The 12,389-nt window shown below is 42.3% G+C and overlaps 1 protein-coding gene across 1 annotated transcript; it reads right to left on the reverse strand.

Annotated features, from left to right (window-relative positions):
• Nucleotides 1-1,169: 1,169 nt before the first annotated feature.
• Nucleotides 1,170-9,436, reverse strand: fgf16 (fibroblast growth factor 16). The gene is made up of 3 exons (XM_044127707.1): nt 8,302-9,436; nt 5,510-5,613; nt 1,170-2,547 (listed from the first exon to the last, which is right to left on the reverse strand). The coding sequence occupies exons 1-3, from the start codon at nt 8,603-8,605 to the stop codon at nt 2,350-2,352; spliced, it is 606 nt and encodes a 201-aa protein (XP_043983642.1). The 5' UTR covers nt 8,606-9,436; the 3' UTR covers nt 1,170-2,349.
• Between the last annotated feature and the right edge of the window lie 2,953 nt (nt 9,437-12,389).

Below are 12,389 nucleotides of genomic sequence, written 5' to 3' on the forward strand. Positions count from 1 at the left end.
ATGTTTGTCTCAATGGAGTGATGTAGAGGCCCACTCTTTTGACAAACTGTCAATTCAGCCACATTGCAGGTTTTCCCAGCAAGAATGGCCTGTTGAAGCTCGTTCTGCAAGATATTAATTGGTTTTAAGTTCAGACTTGGACTAGGCCTTTCCAAAACTTACACTTTCTTTTATTTTGTGCCACAGATTTACTTTGGATCATTGTCCTGGAGCATAACCAAAGTGTGCCTGACTTTAAGGTCTTAAGCTGGCCAGACATTCTCCTGCATTGTTTTATGTTGGAAAGCGTAATTCATGGTTCTGTTAATGACTGCACATCATCCAGATCTTGGAAGTGGCAAAGCAGCCCCAGACCATCACACTACCACCACCATGCCAGAGTCTTTATGATGTCTAGATTTAACAAGACTTGCAACATCCAGTCAGATCATATTTTGTCTCCTCTGTCAACAGAAAAAACATTTCCTCAATTCTTGGAGACCAACAATATGCTTTTTACCAAATGTTGGATGGACCTTTGTGTTCTTTGCAGTCAGCAGTATTTTTTACCTTGGAACTTTCCCATGGAGGCCATTTTAGCCCACTCTTTTTTTTCTTCTTCTTCTTGTTGAATCGTGAATTTTGATATGCTGGCCGCACCTAAGAGGGTTCACCGCTGTCCCATGTTTTCTCCATTTGTGGAGAATGGGCCTCACTGTGGCTTTATTGAGGCTTTGGAAATGGCTTTCCAGGCTGATGGATGTTTAATTTTTATAGGCCAGTAGGATGACATGATGTGCTACTTTTTGATATCATTAAACCTTACTAATTTTGTTGGGTTCTTCTTAAGTGATTTCTTAACTTTACAGATCTTAGATGATCAGCGAAAAATGAAATGATTTGAGAACAGCTTTTCAGATTTACTCACGTTCTGTTTGGCTATCACGATTTGTTTTATGATCTAAAACATTTAAGTGTTAAAGAAATCACAGAACTGTAGTCTGTGGTTTTCCACTTACATATTTAAAATCTGAGCAAATTAGAAGCATTTGGTGTAATTTAAAATTAAATTTTTGTATTTATGTTGGGGAAAGTGACCAAAAATAGAGAAACCGACTTTTAAAAAAACCATAACGAATGAAAACGCTAAGGTAATTAGCAGTATTTGAAAATACAATGAAAAACACTTCTTCATACATAATATATCTGGTTTTAATTAGTACATCACACTTTAATCCAAGCAAAAATGGTCTCTCACAGTAAGTTCTCGATAGCAGGACAATTTTATTGTCATGTCTGTTGCAGTTCTTCACTTTTTTTTTTTTTTTGCCTCATTTCAGTAGAATCTGCAGTCCAAATATCTTCACGTTCATTACAAAATAAACTCTTTGCAATAAATAAATATATAGATTTACATTTAAACTTTATATGTAGAAAATAAATATATTGTACATCTCATAAATAGGAACACCCATATGTACACCTCAAGACACTTGCATGTTTTTTTTTCGTTTTTTTTTTTCTCTTTAATAATGTTCGCCGCACTCTGAACATTACAAGTCACCACTCTTTAACCAAACGTATCTGTTATTCCCTTAAACCGCAGTCGGTGAAGTGCTTACGTCCAGAGCCTACTGAATTTACGCTTTCATTTAAATGTGATGAATGTGATGTTTAGGTTCAAACCAGACCCACAGCTGGGACTTTGGATGTTTAGGTAAGTGCTTCATCAGTCCTACAGTCATTGCAAAGATGTTGCCCTCTTTTTCCATCTGAGACGTTCGCCTTGTGGTAGTTTTTAATCTGCATACAGATTGTGAAGTACCTGATTATACCAAACTTAGCAAGCCAAACCCTTCTTGCATGTCATATCAGAAATGTCTGTAGCACTCCTAAAAAGGGAACTTCCTGGAGCTTTTCTAGCCACCAGATTTAGTTTTTCAGGTTTGTCCTTTCACACACAATTAGCCCCCACTCCGTGTGCTGTTGCATGTCACTCAAGTGTCTATGCGAGGAAAAAAAACAAAAAACCCTGGCATCTTGGTTTGGTTTTCCTGATTCACCCCCAGCTGCTCAGTCCTCCACAGAGGAAGCGGTCTCCTCTTCGCAGAAGTCCAAAGCAGAGGCAGACGAAAGACATCCAGGATCGAGCTGAATGTTTATGTCCTGGTCACATGTGACCTCCGTGAGAGCTCAGGGGTAAACAGTTCTCCACAAGATCCAGAATATCCACAACACCCCCACTCTCTAGTCTTCCGCCTCTTCGACTTTGTTTATCTCTGGGTCTCCAGATGTAACCAGTTCTCCCAGTGTGAGCGCTGGTCACCTGTCCTGGAGCAGATCTCTGTACGCCTGAGGCACCTTCCCCATCTACACCGACCGTGGCAAGAAGTGGGTGAGTTTCTGGTGTTTCTTAGTCCTGCCACCCTCCCTGGGTGATCCGTCCTTGTTTAACGCCACGTAGTAGAAGCGTCCCGTGTCCGTGTGCTTATACAGCGTCGAAGCGTAGGTGTTGTACCAGTTCTCCTCAAAATGCTCCCTGAACACGCACTCTGCTGTAAGCTTACTCTGCAGAACAGGAAACATGATGTTAGCCCAAGAGAAGAGACAGAAATGATGTTCACAGTTTTCACTTCTTCACCTTGCAGTCACTAATGTATTTCATTGGGATTTTATATGTCAGAGCAACACACAGTGGTGCATAACTGAGAAAAAAGTTGTGCATTTCCTTTAACTGGGCCATTCTAACAGATAAATATGCTTTGGTATAAAACCGGTGTCTTCAATCCAGATCTCTAGAGCCAATGTCCTGCAACTGATAGACCCGTCTTTGCTTCATCACCCCGGAGTCAAATAATCAAGTTATCAGAAGGATTTTAGCAAGATATGGAGAGCTTAAATAAAGATTGAGGAGGTAATTCAGTCATTTGCTTCAGGGAATAAAAGTCGCAGAGTTCTGGATTTGAAGTCCCCTGATTTAAACCATTTAATATTAGCCCTTACTAAATGTTTAGACATTGTTCTGCTAGATGGTGAAAGCTTTGCCTTGGTCTCAAGTATTTTGCAACGTCTAAAAGATTTTCAGCCCAAAAGTCTGTGTATTTAAATGCATTCATCTATACATCCACTCTATCATAGCTGAAGAAAAGCTTCGCCACAGCATGATGCTTCCAACACCAACTATCGTCGAGGTGATGGTGTCCCCATGGCACTAAAAACTAAAATATGGTTTGAAGTCGCACAATGAATTCTACCAAAATCTTCAACCTTAGCCTTATTTATGGTAGTAGATAACTACTAACCAGACGTCTTATGCCTTTCTTTTATAAAAGCTAAAGGCTGTCTGGTTTACAGTGGTCCTCAGTCTTCATGATGGTGTTTGTTCCCTGTTTTTTCTGAGGCCTTCACAGAGCAGATATTTTCATACCGTTATCGTTTGCAGTCGATCTTGCTAAAGGCTATTGGAGGAAAGAAAGAGTTGCTCAAAACATGTGCTGCGTTTACAGATTTTTGTTCATAAAAACAGTCAAAATCCATGTAGAATTTTTCTTCTAAATCATTGACATGCAGTGAAATTTGTAGTGATAAACTAAGATGAGAAGTTTCAGGGTGTGTGAGATCCCCACAGTTTCCACTCCTGACATGAACTCATTGAAAAGCTTAAACAAAGCAGTACAAGCTCATTTGGGCTGGAGCTCATTATGAAAAAAAAGGGGAAATCATTACATGCAGCTTTTCACTTTACGCTCCACTCTCACTCCTCAGACCTGCTGACCTCTTTCTGTGCATGGAGAACCATTTCCCTCCCTGTGATGCAACGAGAACAGTCGGCATACCAACACACTAAAAGCTTTAGTCTTTACTGACAGAGCAATATGAGCAATGGCTGCAGGTTCAGCAGGCGAGAGGGAGCAGGAAAATGTTAAAGCATGAGGAACATGACAGACGTCAGAGCTGCCTGTCTTTGCGGCCCTCTCTTTCCCATCAGGCTTGCCTTGTGCTGCTTTTACGACTCTTCACTTCTACAAAACTGCTGAAGCAATCTCGATGATTGGCTTTCAGGCTGTGCTTGGCTGCTCTGTGCAGGAAGGCTGTTGTCTGTAAACACAGCCTAAAGGGCACATGACTGGGCCAGCTCCATGCTGACACACATCCTCATGCACACACACCTCATCGGATCAAAAGCTCGTCAAGGTCTGCTGCTTGTGGGACGGAAGCACCCCTCTACCTGTTCAACTTCCCCTCCCCACCCCCTGGACTCCCACATCCAGACAGACATGTCGACATCTTCCCTGCTGTCAGTCAGGTGACTCAGTCAGGTGTGCAATTTCCCCTCCAAACCACCACCTCCGACCTCCACCCACATCATCCTCTCGGGGCCAACCCCCCAGGATGCCAGACTCCGATAACGTGCAGTAACAATATCTGCACTTCCAGCATAATGGCCTACTTAAAGGTAGCCTCTTTTCAAAAAAAAAACGACGAGAGCCGGGGCCGGCCCACGAGAGGCCCCCAGGTAAAGCCCCGGGACACCTGATACAGGATTGCCCTAGCATACTTCCCCTTCCACTGCTTTTATCTCTTCCCTTCCTTATCTCCCTGTCTCGAGGTATGTGTGAGAACTGAGGATGTACACCGACCAGAGGAGGAAGCTTGACCACATTTACATCCAACGTGATTCTGGCCCCTTCTCTCTCCTCTTTGTGGCACATTTAAAACTACAGGAAGACACAGGGTCTGTATCCTCCTTGAACCCTTGCAGACAAAGAACAATCATGAAGAGAAAGGAACACACTTGTTTTGTATCGCTGTGGTTTTAGCATTAGCCACATGACAGCTTTGATTAAGATACAAATAAGCTAGGATTCTGTTTAGAAGACTAGATCCAAGAAATGAAGAAAATCCCATCTTCAAAGCATGACAAGAACATGGTGTGTTTAACAGCACACGGCTCCTAGACAGCCTTGAAAGTATCTTGGATAAGAATGGAAAAACAAAATAGAAAATGGAAACAATTTTCAGGCTTTTTTTCTTTCTATTTCCCATTGTATCATCCATCCAGTTTACATAATCTGAAACGTAATATTTGTGCCTTAAAATTGCTTTACAAGTACCAATAAATGGAAATTTGTACGGAATAGTATGAAATTATGTTGTAGGAAATTGTTCAGCACCCCAGCTGGAGGTTTTGGTTTGTATAGAGCAGTGGTTCCCAAAGATTTTCTGGGGCCCCCTATGGATTACAATAAAATCCCCTCCCAAAAAAAAATCAACTGGGCACAGACATCATTCAACCAGACATAAACCCTTACACATATTTTGTTTTCAAACTCCATTGAAGTATATTTCACTCTTCAGGTTGCAACAAAACACACTACAAACCATCTTTACAGTGAAACACTTTTGTGTAACTGTTTTTGTTTTTAGTATTCATCCATACTGCTTCCCGCGCCACCTAGAGGGGCCTCGCCCCACACTTTGGGAACCACTGGTATAGAGTGAGATTCCATTTTTATCAGTAGAAACTCACCGATCCATAGAGCTCTCCTTTCTCATTCATGCCCAGGTAGAGTCCAGCATCCACCCCTCTGATGCTGACCAGCCCCACTGCCAGGCTGATGAATTCCAGGATACCTGAGGTCAAAAACTGAGACGTCAACAGAAGCCCACAGAACCACTGTAATAATTTTAGGAATCTACTCCCATTACTACAAGTTGTTTCTGTCTGGTACACTATAACACTGGTTATTTAAGTTAAATTGAGGACATTAGCTTGGTTGAAAATGGCTAAACTGTTACAAAGTTAGCTATATTTTTGGACGCTAACCCCATTGCAGCAATTTTAGTAGAATTTATTGCATTTGTTGGTTCAGTCAACCACCATTCCACCAGACAACCATAATACCGCCATGTTTATGGGGGGTAGTGTGAGTTAATACAGTATATCAACATCAATTTAGTAAAAGTGATGAACTACAATTACAGTTTTGGTTGAGCTTCTGTGTTGAAAGAATTTAAGATTATGTTCACGTTTTGAATGCTAAAGTCAAAACTTTAGGCAGCTGTTGCTAATGAACAGCAAACTTGCTCATTGACCTCTTAACTCTGAGCCAGATGTATTGATGATGAACAGCACATTGTGGCCGTCATTGTCAGAGGATATGCTTAAATGCAGTGTTTTGAAGTAGCTACATTTAAAAAACTTGATTGCTATTTCAGTGGCATTGTGTTTAGACCGGTTCAGTGTCAGTGTTAATGGTAAAGTCAAACTTACCAAGTTGGCTTTTCAAACTAAAGGCAGACTTTGCCAAAGAACAGATATCATCAACTAAAACAAGAATGTTTTACATTCAGCTTTCTTGGAATAGATTTCATGTTAGATGCTTTAATACCAAATCAGTTCTTATTTTTTGTTTTCTGTTAACTTGAAAGGCAAACCAAACGGCCTCTTTGGAAATCAAGGAAAAGATTCTGAATTTTCTTAGTATGGAGCTATCGTTTCATTAATTGTTTGTTCTATTTTCTGCATTAATTTAGGTAGTAAAGCATAACTTGACAAATGTTGCCCATTTGTAAAGCATAGATGTATTTAGAACTAAATATTTAGAAACTAACTAATTTATCTGACAATATTAAAATGTGAGAAAATGTAACTAACTTTTTGGCAAATGCACTTTAAATACTGGTTTGAATTTGTTTGGTGTCTTCAAAAGTTAAACTTTACACTCACAAATACTGATAAAAAAAAATCTACCTCAATAAAACAGATGTTCAAATTGTTACAATCATGTTACGGACTAAATTTTGACCCCCAATAACACTTCCTGTCATCAGTGTGAACTGTTAGAATTATAGAGTTTAGAGGAAATGATGAACCCATCTACAAAATTCAGACTCAGCAGAAGCAGAACAGCTTATATTGTGACAATAACTAGGTTTAAAAGTCATGATTGAGTAAATAAGTGAAAAATAAGCTGGAAAAAAACACTATGGTGAATAAGTAAGACTGTCATATTTAAACTAGTAATAGTATAAATATGTAACTTGTTTTTCATTGATTGCAGCTCCTTTCCCATAACTGCTATGACTAACTCACTCCTTTCTAGTCTATCATAATGACGTGAGGTTTTCTGTAAAGTCCGATATTCCCCAGGGACTTCCAGCACAGCCTGGGAAGACACTTTAATGAAGCTGGTAGATGGTTACAGTGAAGGCAACTTCAAAGGCAGGGAGACAAGTGGTAAAATTAAAAGCCACTGGGTGTTGTGATGTAGAGGTTACTCAGAGAGGATCCAGCTGGCTGCTGTGACTGGCAGAGGCCAGCTCTTCCAGCCACCTGGCCTCCATCTCCCCGACCTCATCAGATGACAGAAATCATCCCTCTAATTTTTTTTTTAAGAGAGTGTGTTTCATATCCTCTAATCAAAGTCTCCTCTAGCTTGGCGCAGCGAGGACGACCTTGCATTTTCGGTCATTCTTTCCTCCCTTCTTTCTTCCTTTTTTCTTTTCTTTTCTTTTCTCTCTTTAACTTTAAGTGAAGCCAGACAGAGACAAACACGCGGACCACCCATCCCCTGCAAAACACCGACTTATTTTTTGGCTCAAGCATGAACATTAAACCGTAGCTTGGATTCCGCGGTGGTCACGCTTTAATTCGGAGTTATTCTGTCCCGCAGCGAGCGAGCGAGCCGCGCGGCCCGCACCTGTGACACATGCGGCGCCTGGACATGTGCGCGTCAATGCCCTGTGACCCCCAGCACCCGAGACAGACTTTATTTCACAGGTGACACCCGGGCTTTGGCCCCGCGAGAAAACAACAGCTGAGGCTCAAAACATGTGAGATAGATAGTCTGCCTATTAACGGAACGGGCTTATCAGAGGGGGACGGGCACGCGCACGTGTTGAAGCTGGTTGTCACGGAGACGCGCACGCGCACACTTTATTTAAAGCGTCAAGGGGACACCTGCTCCCGGGTGCCCGCGAGCGCAGAGATTTCTAGAAAAAAAAAAAAGAACCGCGCGGCTGTTCACAGCACGAGCGAGTTCACCGAGGAGGATGCGCCGCCGGTGAAAAAGAAACTTGTATCCAGAACATGGGATTGTTTTACAAGATGAAACTAATAAATCCGTGTCTATTTAAACTCGGACACGTTTCGAACCACATTCAAATGTGTAAAAATACAGTAATAAAAGTGCCTAAAGTTAAGGAAATCATTAAACGTCTATAAATAAAAAGCATAAACACGCCAAAACAGAATTGAGCTTCCAAACGGTGAGACTTTAACTAACTTCAACAAATATCCTAAATGCAAAAGAAACTCACCGAATCTGCTGTGGTCCTGCCGTGTCCCATGCACGGTGCCGTTGGGGAATATCTCCAGCTGAAAGCCAGTCCTGCAGTAGAGCTGACGCCGCCTCAGGATCCCCTTAAGGTGGCCGAAGTCTGTGGGCGACCCCTGCTGCAGCCTGCCTTCGATCTGCCCCAGCCGCTCGCTCAGCCCCGCCGGAGGCTCCGACAAGGGCGCGCTTGCCAGCGCAGGGAAGCTCTGTAAATCCAAGTCGAGCGTCCCCAGAAAACTCCCGACCTCTGCCATCGTTTGCACAGCTGTCACATTAAGCGAAGGCATTTGAGATGTATGTGCAGCGACTTGCGGAGGGAGAAAAGTTTACACACAAGTCCGGTCCATGTACGCAGAAAAAAAGAGCGTCCCCGGCGCGCCTTGCTCCTCCAAAGTCAGGGAAGTCCTCTCAGTTTATTGATAGTCCTTTGCTTTAATCATGAGTTTGATATCTGTGTTTATCAAATGGAAAGACTCTAATATATACATACTCCCCACGCATTCTCACATTGGACACTCAGATTCAAGCCACGCCTGGCTGGCATCCCTTCTTACGCGCATCAGTTTGCTTTACTTAATGTTCACTTTTAGAACAACGTTTTGCAACTCATGACACAAATTAGTTAAACGCTCTTCTTATAGAAAGTTCTCTTTTTTTAATGATCCGATCACTTCAATCCATGCGCAGAAATGTCTCCAGAATGTATCCTCTTCCCTCTTTGCGGTTTTCCGCTGTCTGTTAAAACCGCAGGGCTCATCCAGTGGCAGAAAAACCTGGCAACACGCGGCGGTCCATTAAACTGCGGCGCAGATGCAGAAGTGGAAACTATCATGATGAAAACGCACACATATCAACTGACTGCGTCTATTTAACCGCTAACCCCTTCAGCCACTGAAGCCAAGCCTTCTTTATGTCGGCTTTTGGGTCAGAATCCTGACCCAGTGGGGGTGGCGGGGGGAGAGAAGGAAAACCGCAAAAGAAACATTTACATGAAAGGATTATCAAAGTAACCTGTGCACACGCTCACAGTAATCCAACCTCCTGCACACACGTTTGAGGGACCAAGCACTGCAAGTTGGAGCTTTTCACGGGAGCATTTTCCCCACCTCTTCGCTGGAAGCAGGTGCTTTCTTACCCTCTCTGCACGCAGTTTGCAGTAAAGCGCCAGCAAGCCAGCAGCTTAAACCACTGACTTCTGCGAGGAGGAGGTGTGGGAGGGGGGCGAGGACAATCCAGATTCTGATGATGTGCGGAATTTAGTTTGACTGTACAGAATTAATTTTCAAATTAAAAAAAAGAAGATGTTTTTTGTGATTGGCATAGACTGACCTCCATCTATCTTTTAACTCTCATCGCATTTTCTGTCCCTTCTGGACACACAAAAAAAAAGCATATCCACAGCCTAATACTGCCACCACCATGTTTCACAGTGAACATTGTGTTGTCAGAGTGAGATGTAGTGTCAGTTTTCTGACAGAAAGTTCAGCTTTGGTCTAACTGATCCTCATGTTTGCTTGTGGCCCCTGGTTTGTGACAAACTACTAACATGGCTTCTCTTAGATTTCTTCCTCCCTGACCTGTCTGCTGTGTGGGTTTTTTTTTTGTTTTCTTTTTTTGGGGGGCTCCATGATGCCATTTTTTCACTAATGCTCAAAACTCCAGTGCTTTAACAAAACAGCTGTAGTCATCCTGAGATTAAACTATAAACATGTGGACTCTTATTTAATTTTATTGCACTTATTTGGGATATTGGAGTAAAGCTGGCTCATGATATACATACAAATGTGTGTTTGTAACATGGCAAAATGTTTTTGAATGCTTTTAAGATGAAATTTAGAGCACAGATTTTAAAAGAGCTTTGGAAAAGGGTCAAACATGTGAAAATTGAGAACACAAGTTTGTTTTAGTTTTTTTTTTTTTTTTAGAAAATGAGAGTTAATGTTGTTGGATAAGAATGTTTGATCTGTGCCATCGTGCACATGAAAGAGAGCACTAAGAAACCCATAACAGGACTAATATAATAATCATAATTTATGACTGATTGGGGATTTTTGCACTTCTTCTGTGCACAATGGGACAACAAGTTCCAACTTGTGTTTGTGAAGTTTCAAAAAAAAAAAAAAGAAAAAAAGAAGAAAAACACAGCTGTTTTGTCGAGGCCTTTATTTCTGTGTGATGATCCAAACGAAAACAAACTCCAGGAGTGTTTTAATTAGTTCGCCGCTCCTTGGATATCAGTGACAGCGGGTCCTGATGGGAGGAGGGCGCGATTACATCAACAGCACCGTTTAACTATTAGCGTGTTATTTCAGACCTCCTTCGAGCTGCTTTCTGAAACCCCCGTCCTGAGGGGGAGTTCTCACCTCGGGGCTGCTCATCGCGGGCTGCTGCGGCTTCCCTGCAGAGAAACGTGGATTTATGACGGAGCCTCGCTGCCTGAGAAGGCTGACAAATAGCGAGCTTTAAGTGTGTGTGTGTGATTGTTTTGATGTCACCGTCAGGATTTAGATGAATTTCCTGACTCCTTGTTTAGGGCTAATTTATCAACTTTTGTGGCGGCGCTGCAGTCTATTCTCAAGCAGATGTTGGCGGCTCAGAGTGGAATACACGGTGATGGACCCTCCAAAGCACGCAGGCCTTTTTTCACTACTACTAATTATGCCACTATAAATCTTAGGGGTGTGTCATGGCTGCATTGAAGTCAGAGGAGTGACGGTGGCTTTCAGCTGGTGCGGTATATGAAAGGTGGTGGGGGTGATGGATGCCCCGTGGGCCTCACGCTTGATGAATTGGGCAAGGGGTTGACGAGGAGTCACCGATGGTCAGGCTTTGTGCGAAAAGACACCAGGGCCCTCGCTGCTGAGGAGGATGAAAGGAGGATTCGTCTCAGCTGTAGGTTGGGAGGATTAGAGAAAGCAGATGAGAGGGGCAAAGAAAGAGCAAAGTGAAACAAAAATGGGGGGAAGGAAACCCATCTTCCTTCTGATTTTTGCTCACTGTCCATCAAGTTCATGCAAAACTTAAAACCCACCTCACAGTGGCATTCTGACTTTTAATTTCTTATATCATTGTGACGATTACAACTACATCTGTTTGTGGTCAGTCATATTTAATAGATGACATGGCAGATATACAACGCCAAATAAAAAAAATAAAAAAAAGCAACCGAGAGTTAAAATGTTCCCATATGCTGAGAACCTGCGGAGGATCCGGAGAAGAAGAGAATAACCTCAAACGCATGGCCGCGGCTTTGAAGTTGCTCTCTCATGAGTCACTGAGAGAGTTCACACTGAAAATGAAGTTACACTTGCACTGGGAACTGTGGACTAATAGGAGCCTCACCTGTTTGTTTGGATTAGACAAACTTCACATGTGTCCTCCTCAGAGAGGGGAGCCAAGGTCTGCCTGGAGAAACCGAGCCAGGATTCAGTTGACTCAATAATGAAGCCTTGGGTAGGAGTTGGTTACTGAGGTAAAGAAACCTCTCAGCAGGTTGGGAACAAAACCTAAGCAGCTGTGGCAGTGCCTTTAAAAGTTAGCACACCCCTTCCTCAGTTTTGGTTTTTCTTTTGTCAAACTTTGATGTAATTTATTAGGATGTTCCAACTCGGTGTCTAGAAGTGTGAAGGGTAAGACGAAGGATTCAAGCGCTCAAATATTTTAAGAACAAAAATTGGAAAAATGTCTGTTTGCGTTTATATTTAACCCCTTTATGCTTCCTTTAGAAGCGAGTAAAGCGAGTCCGCCTGTGTTTAATTTGCTCTCTGGGCTGAATAGAGACAAAACCACAAGATCTTTGGTTTTTCAGTTTGTCACTAACGAGATGCACCAAACGTGGAACAAGGTGCTCTTGTCAGATATAGTCAAAATTTAACTTTCTGACCTACAATTTATTTAACTAACTTTGCATGTCAATCTAAACCACACCTTCATTTGAAACACGACGCTGGCAACATGATGCTGCGGAGATGCTTTTCTTCAGCAGAGACGAGGAAGCTGGTCAGGGTTGATTTTGAAAACAAAATACTTTAAACTGGATGAAGGCTCACTTCCCAACAGGACAACTACGCT

Source organism: Gambusia affinis, linkage group LG09 (genome assembly GCF_019740435.1).
Source record: "Gambusia affinis linkage group LG09, SWU_Gaff_1.0, whole genome shotgun sequence".
In the NCBI taxonomy this organism is placed as follows: Eukaryota; Metazoa; Chordata; class Actinopteri; order Cyprinodontiformes; family Poeciliidae; genus Gambusia; species Gambusia affinis.